Below are 18,114 nucleotides of genomic sequence, written 5' to 3'. Positions count from 1 at the left end.
TATAAGTGAAGAAATGCAAACGTGACCTGTGGCCAAGCATATATTGCAGTTCAGCAAGCAGCTGTCAAAAATACTTGGTCTTTCTCCAAGTCTGAAAAACACATGAAAAACAGCTGCATAGGTAGTCAGAAAGGCAGACAGGAAACATCAAGAGACTGATGCAGAAGAGCAGAAGAGTCCAAAAGTCTGTGGAACTTCCGCTGGTTTTACACGCGCTTGGAAAATTTTTTGTTGTTGTTGTTACATAAAAGCTGAAACACTAACTCTCATTAATCTTTATTGCAAACCCAGCTCAAAAATGATATAACATGTTTGCTATGAGCAAGGACATAAAAATGTTCAGAGGAGTATTTCAACACTTACTCAAAAACAAATGGTAGATGGATTTCTAGAGCTTGCAGAATTGTAAATTTGCCATTAAAACTCATTTTTGTACTTTTTCACCAGGATCGTCATACAAATAAAACTACCATTTTGAGATACATGCTACTATTTGGCTATACTTAATAATTAATAATTGGCAATTTATTAGGTAAAAATAGCTAGTTTCTTTCTTACTACTTTCTCCCTCATATTCTACTTTATTTGAGCATTCTAAAAGTAATCAGTACCTGATAATGATATAATGTTCAAGAAGATTCTAAGGTTACAACCTTAGTTATTTAAAATTTAAATCTCTAAGCAAACAGAGTAAATCAATAAATACGATACATGTGTTGAGCTAAATAACTACTATTTTTAAATATGTACCAAGGAAAAATTGCAAATTCCCAACTATTATTCAAGTGTTACCCCAATAAATATCATGAGACTAATGAAAGACTCAAGAAATTAAAAATTGGGTCTACGTACTAACTCTTCCTATGAACTTGCCTTTTGACATTTTAATGTGTGTCATTTTCGTAGGAACTTTAACAGCCTCACAAAGACCTCTAGTGTGTGTTCCGCCAAGGTTTTTATCTAATTTTCTCCCCTAAACTGTGAACAAAGTTATTACAAAGAAATTACAACCATTCATTAAATTAGCATTATATGTGATAAATTCAGTATGAATGCAAAGTTAGAGTTTAAAAGAAGGCCCTAAACATTACATTATCACTTGCCTCCACAAAATACTAGGTGAATTACTTTGCAGATGTAATGATCATGAAAGGATTGATAACATCCTCTGGAACTCAAATTCATCCAGCAAAGTCAAAGAGCATTCACTGTACACCTAGCACGTGCTAGCAGAGACAGTCGCCACGCTCAGAAATTTCAGTGGATCTGGGAGTTAAACAAATACAACAATGGAAGAACGGAGGCACGTTAAAATCGTCTAAAAGGCTGTGGGAGCACGATGAACGGTGCCTGGAAGAATCGAGAACGGAAATAGAACACGAGTCTTACACATCGAAAAAGAGTGTGCCGGACAATCGGAGAAGCAGGAGCAGAGGGCGCGCCGCGCGCAGGGCCGTGGGCGAGGAGAGGCCGGTGTCTGGGAAGGAGAGAGATCGGTGAGCTCGGGGGAGGCCGCTGGCGAGGAGGGCAGGCGTGCTTCTCAGCGCCGACGGCGGAGCCGCGCGCGAGCCCAGGTCCGGCGCGTTCTCATTTTGGTCCTGAGAGCTCTATCGGTTTCCTCGTCTGCGAAGCAGCTGTGCGAGATCACATGCTACCGCTCTGATAAAATGCGGTAAACACACTTCACACTGCCTGCGAGCCTGGAAAGCATTCGATGAACAGTGACTAAATGATGTCACTGGATCATGACTATTCCCTACAGATCAAATTATATATATAAAAAAAAAATTAATTGAGGGGGGAAAGTCCTCCCAAGCAAAAAAAGAAAAAGGTAATGTGAGAAGAAGCACACGCAATCAGAAAGTCATCCTGTGTGCCGAAGCGTGGGATTGTTAAGATGGTAAGAGCTCCGGGGCCCTTGGCCCGAGGAGCGCCCCAAGGGCAGCCCCGCGGCAGAGCCGCCAGGGCCTTCCCGATGCAAGATTCTGAGATGCTTCTCTCTCGTCTGTGTAGCTGGTAGTTTGGGTGGTGGAGAGATGGGTGACAGTGTTAAAACCTTTCTCCGGGACTTTGCCAGGGGAATCGAAGACTCCACCAGGGGAATCTGCACCATCTCAAAGCCAGATGCTCGAAGCAGCGGCGAAGGGCCAGTGCCGTCCCGGGGGAGAGCCCGGGGCAGACCTTTCCGGGGCCGCGCTCTGCTCCGGTTCAGTCTCCTCTTGTTCTATCGCGCGTTCACTCCTGTGCTTCACTCAGCCGCTGCCCACATTATTGGCGGTCCGTCACTGGACACACGACATGGAGATGTCCGGTCGTTGCTGGAATTCTCCCTCACGTCAAGTTTCAGGGCTCTCTGGGTTGTACCCATTTGTGCTTAGCGAAGTGCTGACTGCTGTTTGGTTTCAAGACATAGCTGGTCTAGCATTCGAGGCGACAGGGAAGAAGCCTCATCTGTTCCCTGTTATCGGTAAAATCACTGCTGACATGCTCTTCGACCTTCTGCTACAGGCTCTTTTCCTTATCCAGAGGACATGTGTGAGTCTCTCTCCCATCCGTCTTGTTGGCCAGCCGGTCAGTCTCCTGCTGGGGTTCATTAAAGGCACTGAAATGCACCAGCGGTTGTCAAACCTAGAAAGGGGCTGGCCTTCCTACTTCGCATGCGGTTCGCCCTTGCCTTTCCTCACGGCGATGCGGTCCTCTTCCCGCACGGGTGGCTGCCTCTCCTCTTATCTTCTTTCCTTTATTCATGATCATCTCTTCTCCTTGGTGTTTTTCTTAAGCACCAGACTCTTCCACGAGATGGTCTACCTGCAGTCTGCCCTGAGTAGCTCAACCTCTGCAGAGAAGTTCCCTCCGGCCCACCTGTCTCTGCCGAACTGAAGGCTGCTGCCGGCCCCTAGGTCACCTGCCGTTCGGAGGGGCCAGGTGGGCCTGGGAGGAGGCTGTGCAACTCTTTGCTCGTTCACCTCCCCCACCAGGGACGGCGGGACCCACTCTGCCGAAGGCCCTCTGCATGTTCCCTTCTCTCTGAGGAACTGAAGTTGTATCTCTGGTGAACATACAGAACAATCTTCCTGACTCCAATACGTGGATTTTTAACACCCACGATTAGAAAGGACCACAGGTTTTTCTGCGGCTTTTCTCTATCATTTGCTAGCCCTGTGCCTGGACTGCTTTGAAAACTTCTTCTCCCTATGCCATTAACGCTCCCCACCTCCCCATCCTGCCTTCTGCCACCCTGGGATAAATGGGTTTTGTAATTCTAGCTGTTGCGTTTGGGAGACCTGGTGTTTTGACTGCTTTTCTTGAAGCACATGTACTGATGTGGGAGATCAAGGAGTAAGTATCTTAGTTGCTCCTGGTGACTCCCTTTGTAGCCATCACCATCTTGTTTCTTTAACTCAGATTACATTTTGTTCTCTCTTGCTCCACTGCAAACAAAAAACAAAAAACAAAAAAACAAAAAACAAAAACAAAAAAAAAACCCCAAGCCTAAAGAGATGGGACAGGAGGAAAGATCTCACAGCCAGATCTTCTGGGTTTTGAGGAGTGACTTTTCTTCCCCTTGAGGGGGAAGAAGCTTTTCTCACTGGTACATTCAAAGTTCCCCAACTATGGGGAAGGACCGACTTTGGACAAGTGCCTCTGCAACACAGAATGCTCAGAGAACCTGAACTTTTAAACTCTGGAGGTCTGAAATTTACTATCGGCCACTGTCGGGTCTGTCTGGTGTTTCTATTAGGTGCCACAAATAGGAACCGAAGGGGTAAATTTGTTAAACCCACTAAAACTGTGATTGGTTGGTGTTTTTCTGTCATTTTAAAGAGACCAAAATGGGGGAGGGGCAGATGTCAAACACTTGCACAATTTTAAAATATCACAATTAAATGTGAGCTGGTTTCCCAACCCCTCACCGCCCCCCCCCCCAAAAAAAATAAAAGAACTGAAAATCTTTCAAAACTTAGGTGTGTGTGTGTGAACTACTGGGTTGTTCAAGATTATTCTCTGCCTATTTTAAATTTACTTTCCTCAGAAAAATAATAAATGAGTGGGGAAATCACTCAACCACAAAGAATAAACTGGAAGCCCAAAGGAGTAGAATGATCTTTACATCCATCAGTACTGTACAAAACTCTCACTTCAAACACATATGCAATATAAACCTTAAAGCTTTATTAATTATTAGAGACTTGGATAGAAAGTCTTTTCCTGGCTAATATGAACCAAGGGATTATTACCAGCAGGAAAAGTACCCCCAAAGGGGTACTGATAAGATACGCTCTGGCTGAACCCTGTTCCCAGAACAGAATGGTATATCATAAAAGAGCAAATTGAGCAAATATGGGAAAAGTATCAAATGTAGATTAAAGTACTATTATATAGTGGAAAGAGCAATGATTTTGAATCATAAAGACAAAATGATAAAATTCTGAATCTGGCTCTGATACAACTTGGATATGTGACTTTGGAAACTTTGTTTAATTTCATTCAGCCAGTTTCTTCCTATGCAAAATAAACCTTATCGCAAACTCTATACCTCATTGGGTTGCTATGAAGATTGAAGAAGGGAACATGTGAACTACACAGTTTAGTACCCGAAACGTGGTAGGAGTGTTTGTCAATCTTAATCCCAAATTTTTCATGTTTAAGAAAAAAAAAAAAAATCAAACCAACTTTCCCTAGCACCTACACTTACCTATATTTTGGATATCAGATAATTTAGTCATTAAATCTCACTCCTTAGGTATAAAAGGGTAGTTAGGGGAAAGTTAAGACGAAAGGTGCCCAGGAAGTGGAAATGGTTCTATTCAGAAACTCCTGTCTTTATTTGCTAAAGTACTTGCAAAGAAGTGATTCCCAGGCTCTTAAATTTCACCGATCTATAAAGTTTCAGAAACTCTTAGGAAACATCACAGGGTTGTCAACCTTGTGAACTGCCTGATTAGGAATTTTTTTAAAAAACAGAGACTATCATCACCAACACTTTCTACAAAGACAATACAAACAAGTAGAAAGTAGGAACTATATTAGCACTAAGCACAGCCCCTCTAATTGAACAGAACTTAGCTTCATGAAAACTTCAGTATATTTGCTATTTTTTTTTCATTACTTTGAGACCATTCAAACTTTGACAGGGGACAGCATTTGAGAACTACTATGTATCCCAGCATTAACCAGTTTCAAAACCGCCATCTGGCACTTAAAGAACCACTACTATAAAACATTCAGAACACAAGGACAAGAAGTTTTTCCTTTATAGGAACAAAGGAAAAAACTGGTTCCAAGACCCATTCAGGCCTACGTGAAGAAACAAGTATTTTCCATAAATCTGTTGGCTCGTTACACACTCACCACGGACAGACTTCTGGAACCAAAAAGTGAAGCAAAGGCTCCCTCTGCTGACAAGTAGACAAAGAATCTAACCCTATCCAAAGGCAGTTGACTTCTTTAAAATCTTCACATACTGACTGGGTGTAACCTGTGTTTTACTATTCTCTAGCAAAGACCAGTTTTACTTTATGTCGTAAAATACTAGAATATAGTTACATCTGATATGAATGTGAAAAATATGTATAACATGGTAACACTCCTAGTATAATTCAATAAATCTTTTTAAACTAGCTTTCGAATTTCTTGGTTTCTGCTTTATGCTCTAAGGGTTAACTGAGCTACGATGTCATACAAAGAGGAAATGAAAGAAGGCTAAAAAATTAAGGTGGGTTTCAAGAGATCATGTGGAACAAAGGTAGCAATCAATGGACGCCTTGACGACCTCTCACCGAAGTTTCATGAGACTGACGCAAGCCAAATAGAGACTTCAAAATTAATAATAATAGCAGTTTACAAGCCCTGGACCACTCACTATTAATATGTCCAACTCTAGCATCTGTTCTGTAACTTAAGAAGGTCAAGAAGTATTGTTCTTATTCAAATGTGGAAAGACCCAAGGCTCAGGAAAGTTTGATGATTTGATAAGGACACACAACTGGTAAACAGCAAGGCCAAAACTCAACCCTGTATGTCTTCTAATCTACAGTCTGTTTCTCCAGCTGAAAACTATGCATAAAGTAGGTACCCTAATGACAATCTCTAAACCTCTTTCTGATTTCAAATTTAACATGGCCTATCATCACGACTGTACTTTGTATGCTTATAAACAACATCAGATTTAAATACAAAATGTTAAATATTTCACTTCGGCAGACAAAATTCGATATAGCTGCTTGTTAAATTTTTTGTTATGATTTCTTTATTTATTCTCGTCTTATTTCCAAAGAATGGCTTGCAAAGATAAATAAAATTAAATAGATTGTAAAATAAGTAGATGAGAATAGCAAATAAAACCAATTCTACCACTAATATTATTAAATAGTTGGTTAAAAGTAGCATTTTTAAGTACATCAATATATTGCCAAAAAAATACAAAATAAAGTTCAGAAGCCAAACACCAAGTGAAAGTGAGAACTCACAAAGGCAAACAGAGCCCCTGGGGCCTTTTCCTGCACCAGACATTTAGCTTCGGTTTCCATAGTCTCAAATGACATATGGTAAAGGAGAAAAACTATGGGGCGCACTCCATGTGGGGAATCTAGTTGATCCTGTACATTATCTTCTTCACTCGGTACAAAGCTAAGTCCACAAAAGGCTCTATCTACCCTTGCTGTAAGGAGAATTTAGAACTAGCATTCTTCCTCAAGCCCAAGAGAAATCAAAATAAAATGTGCATCTCAAAACTTGGAATCAGATTAAAAAATCTTTCCTAAGAATTCATAAACCCTAAGCTGATCTTAATGCGGGTTTTCAGACCAAATTTCACTCTATTGGCTTCTCCAAAATGACTCAATCTATGAATTTACTATAAAGTGATTCTCAGTTAGAAGCACCACCAAGCAACTGACAAAAGAAAACTCAAATCTTTGAAGGAACACACCAATCATCCCCATGGATAAAATTCCAAAGAACATTACCTCAAAGGCAAAATCACAATACACAAGGAAGTAAAGGCAATATGAGCAAGAGACGGCAAAAATAATAGAAAACAGAATCAGAATTGTAAGGACTCTATATGCCAAAATTACCAATTTCAGTAGAATATAAAAATACTACATTTTATGGTTAAAAAATAAAAACTTGCATTAAAAATATAATTAATAGACTTTATTAATGACCAAGCAGATTTTTAAGGAACAAATAAACTTTGATACATTAAAAATATAACAATTAAACTTAACAAAATTTATGAAACTCCAAGAGGATTTTCGATAGAAATTAGTCTGTAAATAGCAGTGATTTAGGAAATGGAAACTAAATCTAAGGAAATAATCTAGAATGCATTAACAAGAAACACAGATATAGAAAATACGAGTGAAGTTAAGAGACATTGACAATACAGTAAGATGGTCTAACATATATCTAATTGGATTTTCCTCAGGAGATAATGGAAAAAATATGGAAGTGGCAACATTCAAAGGATTAACGGCTGAGTATCTTCCAGAATTGTTGAAAGGTTCCAATTCTAAGATCCAGTTTCAAGCCGAACAAATTCTAAGTAAGATAAATAAAAATAAATCCTCCCTAGATACTGACAGAGAAACTTCAGAACACCAAAGACAAAGAGAATCTCTTAAAAGCAATAAGAGAAAAAAGTTAACTAGAAAAATAATAATAGCTACACTGAAAGCTGACTTCTTAACACCAATAAAAGCCAAAATAGAGCAGAATATTATCTTTTGTGTAGCAGGAAAAATAACTGTATACCCAGGCTTCCTCCCATCTGCCCCCAAAATAATTTTAATGTAATAATACGAAGATCCATACACAGCAGCAAGCAAAGCGGTTAGGTTCCTCGCACACTGACTCTAACTCAACTTTCAGATCTTAACTTCCTTAGGAAGGCCAAATTAAGAAAATGTTTTAGAATCATAGTGTAGGAAAGGTCTTCATAAGAATGATACAAAGATCAGAAGCCATAACAACAACAACAAAAAAGATTAAAACATTTAACATCATAAAAAATCAAAACATTTGTACAACTAAGTAAAGGAACAAAGTTAAAACAAAATTTTTTTACAATTATTTTAAAGGATGAAAATATAACATGTCATTCTTGGCCATTGAACGAAGATTTTGAACATTTAAAAAAATAATACCTAGTGTAGGCACAGATGCTACTCACAGATGAGAAAAGGGGTATGTTGGGCCCATCTCTCCGATATAATTTATGTGTACCAAAAGTTTTTCATCCCAATTATCAAGTTCTGAGATTTTACCCCAAAGAAATATCAGAGACAAACACAGAGATTCAAATACTGGTAATTCATGTCCACAGTATTCTTTTATTTTCTTATTTTAATCTCAACCTCATTAAAGTATAATTGACAAAATCGTAAGGCATTTAAAGCTCATATTGTGGGGATCTGATAATAAGTACACATAGTTTAAGGATTCCCCTCATTTAGTAAATTAACGTATCCATCACCTCACCTATTTGTCTTCTTCGGTGGGGACAAAATAAGTTCTACTCTCTTAGCAAATTTCAATTATATAATACAGGGTTAACTACAGTACCCATGTTTTACATTAGATCCTCAGACCTCATTCATTTCATAGATGACACTTTGTACCCTTTCACTGACCTCCCCCTAATTCCCCCATCCTCCGGCCACTTTCCTGCTCTTTGTTTCTATGAGTTTGGCTTTTTTTAAATTCCATATAAGTGACACCATGCAGTATTTATCTTCCTCTGTCTGGCTTTTTTCACTTGGCATAATGCCCTCAGGTCCATCCATGTTGTTGTAAATGGCAGGATCTCTTTCTCATGGCTGAATAATATTCCATTGTATGTATCTACGACATGTAATTTATCCATTCATGTCTGTTGGTCCATACCTCACCTACTATGAATAATCCTGCGATGAACATAGGAATGCAGCCACCTCTTCAAACTCCTATTTTCATTTCCTCTGGATATATACCCAGAAGTGGGATTGCTGGATCACATGGTAGTTATATTTTTTAAAATTTTTGAGGAACCTCTACACTGCTTTCCACAATAGCTGCACCAATTTACATTCCCAACAAGAGTGCATTTGGGTTCCCCTTTCTCGACATCCTTACCAACACTTGTTACCTCTTGTGTCTTTTTGATAATAGCCATTCGAACAGGTGTAGAGTGATATCTCATTGTGGTTTTGATTTGCATTTCCCTGATCCTTCATGATGTTGAGCATTTTTTCAAATACTTGTTCAGCATTTGTATATCTTCTTTTGAGAAATGTCTATTCAGTTCCTCTGCCCATTTTTTAATCAGATTGCTTTTACTGCATTGAGTTGTATAGGTTTTTTATATACTTTGAATATTAACCCCTTATTTTATATATATATATCTTTCCCCATTCCATAGGCTGCCTTTACATTTTGTTGATGGTTTCCTTTGCTGTATAGAAGCTTTTTCATTTGATGTTGTCCCATTTGGTTCTTTTGTTTATTTTTTTCGGCAGTGAATATTTTTAAATTTGCAAGTATGCTCATGAACGCATTTTTGTTATAATCACTGCAATAATATAGTCCAAGAGAAGGTTGCTTTTTGGCCCCACCCAATCCCATTTTTCTTTCCAAAGAGTTTATCATAAATAAAATAAAAATAATAACTTTAGATTATCATTATTTTCTCTATATAAAATGTATGTTAGCTACCCCTTGCTACTCTTATGCTAACTTTGATCATCAGGCAACTTTACTTTGAGCATAAAATTTCTAGTATTTCTATTTACCTTTTGATTTTTGTGGTGCTAAAATGTTATTTTCTTTCCTGTTATATTGAGATATAATATTTAAAAGTTAGTAAAATATATCCTAAGGGTTCCACCACAAGGAAAAAAGTATTTTTTAAAGTATTTTTTTTCTTTTTCTTTTTTGTATCTATATGAGATGATGAGTGTTAACTAAATTTATTGTGATAATCATTTCACAATATACGTAAGTCAGATCGTTTATGCTGTACATCTTAAACTTATACAGCGTCGAATGCCACTTTTTTCTTTTTGCTTTAGTTGTCTTTGCTTTTGGTGTCAAATCTAAAAAAAATCACTGCCAAAGCCAATGTCAAGTAGCTTACCTCCTATGTTTTCTTCTAAGAGTTTTATGGTTTCAGGTCTTACATTCAAGTCTTTAATCCGCCTGGAGTTGGTTTTTACATATGGTGTAAGATAGTGGTCCAAGTTTCATTCTTTTGCATGTGGCAATCCAGTTTTTCCATGAACACCGTTTACCGAAGAGACAATCCTTTCTCCATTGTACATTCTAGGCTCATTTTTCATAAATTAATTTCTGAGCTCTCTATTCTATTCCACTGATCTGTGTGTATCCTTTTATGCCAATACCGTATTGTTTTGATTATTATATAGTTTGAAATCACAAAGTGTGATGCCTCCGGCTTTGTTCTTCTTTCTCAAGATTGCTTTGACTACTTAAGGTCCTTGATGGTTTCATAGAAATTTTAGGATGACCACAGAATTTTTCAAAGCAAAATATCAGAAACAATTCTACCAACAACAGTATATCAGAGAATTTCTACAATCATTTAGAATTATATTGAAGTAGAATGTTTATTGATTTTATAAATGCTCATATTGTTAAGTGATAAAAAGATCTTAAAAGAATAAATAACAATATGAATCCAGCTTTACAGCATAAAAATTCAAAGTAAAAAAAAAATTAATAAACTAAAATAGTCATAATAATTTGTTAGTTCCAAGTTGACAAAAACAGAGATTATTTTACTTCCCTCCTCCATATAAACCTCATCTAAAGTTTTTATATGTGAATGTGTCATTTCAATTTTTTAAAAAACTTTTTCTTGGGTGGGGCAGAAATCCATCAAATTCCTCACGATTCCTAAAGTTCAGACCCACCAATGATTGCCTCTGCCATGGTATATAAAATTATATATATACACATATATAATTATATATATATAATATATATTATAAATTATATACATAATATATATTATATATTATATGTATATAATTTTTATACATACACATATATATATACATACACACACACATATATATTAAAAGCATTAGATATATATTAACAGAGATGAATTATGACAAATACATAGGCATAATTCTTTGTCATTAAAAACAAAGTAGGTTTATACTTACTGACATGAAAAGACAGTCACGATATGCAAGGCGAAAAAAGCCAAGTTGAGCAGTATAACCCATTTTGTTTAAAGTGTGTATGTTTAAATAGAAATGAATATATAAAAGTTAATGATGATCAATAAATTTAACAGTAACCCAGGGATATGTCATTCCTTTTTGATTCACTTAACTGTATTCTCTAATTTATAAACAATTAACATAGTAGTAGTGTTATAAGAGAAAATACTCCTTAAAGCAGTTTCATTACATGAAAAGGAGTTATATATCTAACATCACTAATAATTGTAAATAGTTTCTAGTCACATAAAGTAAGTGAAAAGTTAAAGAAACTTTTTACGCGACGTCATATATATGAAATTTCATATACAGAGAGAGAGAAAGAGTGAGAGAGAGGAAGGGAGAGACAGAGACGGAGAGAGAGAAGCCAAGTGTTTCAGGGAAAGGTCATCAAGAGTCTCGACTGCCCAGGCAAGCAGCTCCGCCTCACCTCCGTACATGTGCACGCGAACTCCACTGCTTTGCACATGTCAGTGCACAAATATTTCCATCTTCAGTCACGTGTGTGATTTTAAAAGTCCAACCAATTTCGTCAAGGACAAAAAAGTTGCTAATAAAGCCAAAAACTTAATTTAACATCATTCTGACAGAAGCTGCTGTATTTTAACGCACCTTTATAAAACCCACAAAGCAAGCATTATAATGGAAGAGAATGCCACGAAACTATTAAAATGATGACTTTTAACCTTTTGAATATACAATAGGGAGTCAACAGGTTTTTTAAATCCCGAGGCCCAAATGCACTATGAGATTTATAAGAGAAAACTCCACTCGCAAGTTCAAAACTCTGATTGCTTGAAAGTAATAATAAATTCCCCAGGTGAAACACTGGGCTCTGGCTTTAATTAGAAGTAAATGTGCTAAGACTGTCACCTCCTGCTGAAGAGAAAGTCAAGTCCTTCATGACCTACCTTCAAGTGACCTCACATCTGACTCTTGTCTTAAAGAGAAAAGAGGAAGAGAAAAAAATACATATTCTCGCGTGGAAAGGTAAGTGAAGCCACTTAAACTAGAAAGTAAAACATGCTGTTTTTGGATCCATATTCTGAAATAACTAGTAAAACCCCTTACTTGAGAGCATTCCTCTAATAAAAATATTTAAAAATACTTGAATTTGACCTCAAAAACAAAGGAAGTCAAAGCTAAAATGCATGGGACTACATCAAAAATAAAAAGCTTCTGCTCAGCAAAAGAAACCCTCAACAAGGTAAAGAGACAACCATCTGAATGGGAAAATACATTTGCAAGCAACACTTCCAATAAGGGCCTAATATCCGAAATATACGAAGAACTCATACAACTTAACAACAACCACAACAACGATCCAATCAAAAAATGGGCAGAGGACCTGAACAGACACTTCCCTAGGGGACATACAAATGGCCAACAAATATTTGAAAAGATGCTCGACATCACTAGCTATTAGGGAAATGCAAATCAAAACCACAAAGGGATACCATCTCATACCTGTTAGAATAGCTGTAATCAACAGGACAAGTAATAACAAATGTTGGAGAAGATAAGGAGAGAAAGGAACCCTCATACACTGCCGGTGACACTGCAAACTGGTACAGCCACTATGGAAAACAGTAGGAAGTTTCTTCAAAAAACTAAGAATTGATCTACCATACGATTCAGCAATCCCTCTACTGAGTATTTACCCCCAAAGACTTAAGATCCCACATCCAAAAAGATATTTGCACACCGACGTTCATAGCAGCATTATTCACAGTGGCCAGGACATGGAAGCGACCGAAGTGTCCTACAACAGATGATTGGCTAAAGAAGTTGTGGCACATATACACAATGGAATGTTACTCAGCCATAAGAAGAGATGAAATACTGCCATTTGTGACAACATGGATGGACCTCAAGATAATCATGCTAAGCGAAATAAGCCAGACAGAAAAAGTTGAAAATCGCATGTTATCACTTATATGTGGGATAGAAACCTAAAAGCAACAAATGAGCAGGACAAGCAGAGACTCATGGATGTGGACTAGTGGTTACCAGAGAACTATAGAGTAGTGGTTAGTAGTGATGTAGGGGAGAACGGGGGAGGTAGACAGGGTAAAGGGGGTCAAATATAGGGGGTAAGGGGAGAGTGAAGTGGGTAGAGATCAAATATATGGTTGCTGAAGAAAACTGGACTCTGGATGGTAATCACACAATAGAATATACAGATGTCAAATGATAATGTACACCTGAAAAATATATAATTGTATTAACCAATGTTACCCCAATAAACTTAATTTTAAAAATCATAAAACAATTTTTAAAAATTAAAAAAAAAACATACTTGTCACAAGTCAAATTCAAAACCAGAATATATCATTGCAGAATATATCAGCAATGATAATTTCAAGGAGAAAAAAAGTAAGAGTACATTATAAAACCACTACTTTTACTATCGCCCATTCAAATTCCTCTGATGAAACAACAATGTTGAAAAAAAATCAGTATTTCCCAAGAACTTTGTTTTTCTCCATTTCTTTCAAATAGCCATTCTGATATTTAAACCTTGAAAATGTCAAATCTTTTAATATTTATGTGCACGTGTATTTATATATGTATACACACATATGTATACAAAAATACACATAATTATATAGAATTCTGACTCAGCCAATTCCTCACCTGTAGGATAGTAATATCATCTACTCCACAGGTTGTTTTAAGAATTAAATAGAAACCTGTAAAGGCACCTGACACAGTATCAGATATATAACTATAATCTGCAGTCAAAAAAATTTGTTTTTCTTAGCCTTGGGAAAGACAATAGCAATTTCAAAGTTAATAGTTTTTATTAAAAAGGTATATTTAGTCTTCGGCCATGCTACTCTGAACAAGCCCGATCCCGTCTAATCTCGTAAGCTAAGCAGGGTCAAGCCTGGGTAGTACATGGATGGGAGACCACCTAGGAAGACCAGGTGCTGTAGGCGTAAAAAATAAAAAAACAAAGAATTATAAGCTGAAAAGGTCTTTGCACTCTATGAGGTCAACCAAGGGTTGCCTTGCCTAAAAAGATAATAAATAAAATTTTTAAAAAATATATATTTAGCACAAAAAAAAATCTGAAGTTGTCTTGTTTTTCCCTTCTTCAATCAAATATATTCTTCATCTAAGATATTTTAATAGTTATTTACTGACTTCCTATTTTGGGATGCCAGTTATATAATACCAAATCCTTTAATATGATGTAAAATAAGACATTAGTCAATAAATCGCTAATAACTCCAAAAAAGTCAGCAAAAAATTAATGAAATCTCCCCCTCTCCTAGATAAAATAAGATTCTGAACAGATTATTATTATTTGTAATTTATAAAAATGTATTTGTGATCTGGTAACATCTTACTAACTACTTGAAATCAGTCAAAATTGCTATGGTACATTTTAAGAGAAAAATAAGAAAAACAAAAATAAATTAGTACTTTAGCATCATCAATGGCCACCTAAACTATCAATGCCAGATTCAGATTTAACCTCTAAGATTATTTCAGTTTTCCAGACAATGTCTCTTTTCTCAATTCCCTCTGTTTCTCCAATAGACACGAACTGCTTCATTCTGGGAAAATTCTCATTGTTAAATTATTAAAAGTTTAAGTCAATGAACAAATGCTTCTCATTACAAAATTCAATCACTGTAATAGAATTATGGATTTAACATGTAAAGGCCTGAAAGCATTTTCTAAACAGATGAATTGTTTGAGAGTTACTACTTTCCTTAGGTTTGCCTACATGGAAACACATGTTTTTTCAATTATTTAGCAAAGACTATGGCTTCTGTTCAAACCTAGATTTTATTGTTTATAAAATTAGAAACAGATACAAATATGCATACACACATAAACATATACACCTAGACTATATATTACATATAAACAGTTGAAAGGTTTAATGTGTTATGTAAGATGGTACTTTACCCATGTATAATGAAATTAACGTTAATCTTTCAGAATGATAATTCATTCATAAACAAGCCTCTTAATCTCACAGATATCCTTGTACATGCTATCACGATTATTTATACAATTCAGTCAAAATTAAGTAAAAATACTGGTGAGCTCAAGCACCTTTATTTTTTATCAAGAATTGTTTATATGAGATTGGATTAAACATGGCGGAGTGAGAGACATTCCCAGATCTCTCCCCTTAAAACAGCAATAAGCTAAACATCTAAAACTCAATAAAAACACCCAAACTGCACACCGGCATGTCTGAGCATGAGATCTGTGCATAAGAGCTACCACAGGTCAAAACCCCAGGTGTCAGGCGGTGGACTCTTCCCCCATACCCTCCAAGATAGAATGCCGGGGAACCCCAGGGAAATCTAGCAAATGTTACTGAAGCCGTCACTAACACTGACGGGAACTGAGACTAAGGGTAGCAAGCATGAATAAACGTCTATGAGGAAAAAAAAAGACATTATTATAAGACTTTATATAAAACAGAGATCCAAGAGACTTCAGTGCCACCTACTGGAAACCAAAAGAAAAACACCTTATTTGCAACAGGCTAAAGATCATTATATAACAAATCTTTCTGGAAAAGAAAAGCAGAACACACTTCTATTAATGCCCATGCAGAGAAATAGTCCATTAAACACCATGAACAGCCAAGAGGACAGGGTATCTCAGAAAGAAAGAGAAAAATCTCCAGAAAATAAGCTTAGAGACATAGAAATATGTGACTTAAATGACAAAGAATTCAGAATGGTACTTCTGAAAAAAACTCAATGAGATCCAAAATGAATCATATCAACAATTTCGGGAACTGAAAAAACAACTAGATGAGCAGAATGAGTTCTTTAGCAAAGAGATTAAAACCCTCAAAACAAACATTCCGGAGATAAAGAACACACTGCAAGAGTTGAAAAATAAAATAACAAGCTTGAGAAACAGAGTTGATAAAATGGAGGAAAGGATCAGTGATATCGAAGACAGAAATCTAGAAATAAGTCAGAAGGAAGAAGAGAGAAACTGAAGAATGAAAAATAATGAAAGAGAAATACAAGAACTTGCTGATACCATAAGGAGAAGAAACATAAAAATATTGGGAATTCTCGAAGGAGAAGAAAAGAAGCAGAGACTAGAAAGCATTTTCAGACGAATAGTTCACAATAACTTCCCAAATCTAAGAAATGAGCGAGAGCTTGAAATTTACGAACTCAATAGAACACCACTTATCTCAACCCAAAAAGACCTTCACAAAGACACATTGTATTGAAATTATCAAAAATCAATGACAAAGACAGAATTCTCAGGGCAGCCAGGGAAAAGAAGACAGTAACCTAAAAAGGAAAAACCATCAGATTATCGTGGGACATCTCAGCACAAACTTTACAAGCCGGAAAAGAGTGGAATCAAATATTCAAACTATTAAATGAAAGGAACTACCAGCCAAGAATAATGTATCCAGCCGTGCTCTCCTTTAGATACGAAGGAGGAATAAAGATCTTTCCAGACATACAAAAATTGAGGGACTTCTCCATTATGAGGCCTGCACTACAGGAAATTCTGTAAGGGGTCAGCTCACCTAAAACAAAATGACAAAAAATATACATATGTAATTAGGAATAAGGCGATAAAAGCAGGCTGATAAAAGCAGAGGAGTGCAACCCTTACTAGGAGCCGGGCATCATAAGCTTAAAATAAAAAAAGATTTGCTATAGCAATATAGTAGTGAACGTTCGGCATACCTAGGGACAAACTGAGACAACAATGACTGAAAAGGGGAGGATTCGAAGGTCCAAATTCACAAAGAGGACTGGAGACAACGCACGCGCAGAAGAAGAGGGCCGACTTTATATATGTGTAACTATCCTTTACATGTTCGTAATGGTAACCACGTGCCGAAGATTCAGAAGAGACGTCTATAACATAAAACAAGAAGGACCAGAGGGAAACCCCACAAAACCCCACCAAAGGACAAGGAAGCAGTGGGGCTGCAAACCGGCACGGCCGCTACGGACGACAGTACGAAGCTCCTTCGAAAAACGAAGAATTGATCTACCATACGATCCAGCAATCCCTCTACTGAGTATTTACCCCAAAGACTTAAAATCCCACATCCGAAAAGATATTTGCACACCGACGTTCATAGCAGCATTATTCACAGTGGCCTGGACATGGAAGCAACCGAAGTGTCCTACGATAGATGACTGGCTAAAGAAGCTGTGGCGCATACATACGATGGAATACTACTCAGCCATAAGAAGAGATGAAATACTGCCATTTGCGACAACATGGATGGACGGTGAGATAATCATGCTAAGTGAAATAAGCCAGACAGAAAAAGGTGAAAATCACATGATATCACCCATATGTGGGACAGAAACCTAAAAGCAACAAATGAGCAGGACAAACAAAGACTCATGGACATCAACTATAGACTAGTGGTTACCGAGGGTAGGGGGTTGGGGAGGAGGGAGAAAGTAGATGGTTAAAGGGGATCGAATATATGGCAGCTGAAGAAAACTGGGCTTTGGGTAGTAAACACACAATAGAATATACAGACGTCAATTGATAACGTACACCTAGAAGTTATGTAATTGCATTACCAATGTTACCCCGATAGACTTAATAAAGAAAATACATAATAAAAAAGTTTGCCATTTTAACCATTTTTAAATGTACAGTTCTGCGGCATGAGGTACTTTCACGTTGTTGTGCAATCATCACCACCATCTATCTATCTGCAGGACTTTTTCATCTTTCCCGCCTGCAGCTCTGTACTAATTAAACACTCACTCTCCATTCCCTCTTCCTCCCAGCCCTGGCGACCAGCATGCTTGCCTCTCTATGAATCCCACTAGTTCAGGAATCTCGTGTAAGAGAAATTACACAGTATTTGTCTTATTATGATCGGTGTATTCCACTTAGC

General features: G+C 37.0%; 2 protein-coding genes and 1 pseudogene across 6 annotated transcripts in view; 2 read left to right on the top strand and 1 right to left on the bottom strand.

Annotated features, from left to right (window-relative positions):
* Positions 1–18,114, bottom strand: part of BBS9 (Bardet-Biedl syndrome 9) — a 301,889-nt gene that overhangs the window by 235,369 nt on the left and 48,406 nt on the right. The window lies entirely within an intron of this gene.
* Positions 2,001–2,900, top strand: LOC118610791 (etoposide-induced protein 2.4 homolog). Its single transcript, XM_036231049.1, is given in 3 exon segments — positions 2,001–2,365; positions 2,367–2,866; positions 2,869–2,900. Coding segments are annotated over 3 exon segments (861 nt in total). The 5' UTR covers positions 2,001–2,036.
* LOC118611056 lies at positions 14,055–14,173 on the top strand (annotated as a pseudogene).

The sequence above is a fragment of the Rousettus aegyptiacus genome, unplaced genomic scaffold (genome assembly GCF_014176215.1).
Source record: "Rousettus aegyptiacus isolate mRouAeg1 unplaced genomic scaffold, mRouAeg1.p scaffold_m13_p_13, whole genome shotgun sequence".
In the NCBI taxonomy this organism is placed as follows: Eukaryota; Metazoa; Chordata; class Mammalia; order Chiroptera; family Pteropodidae; genus Rousettus; species Rousettus aegyptiacus.
Note: the sequence above shows the minus strand (reverse complement) of the source record. Positions and strands in the feature narration are given on the sequence as shown.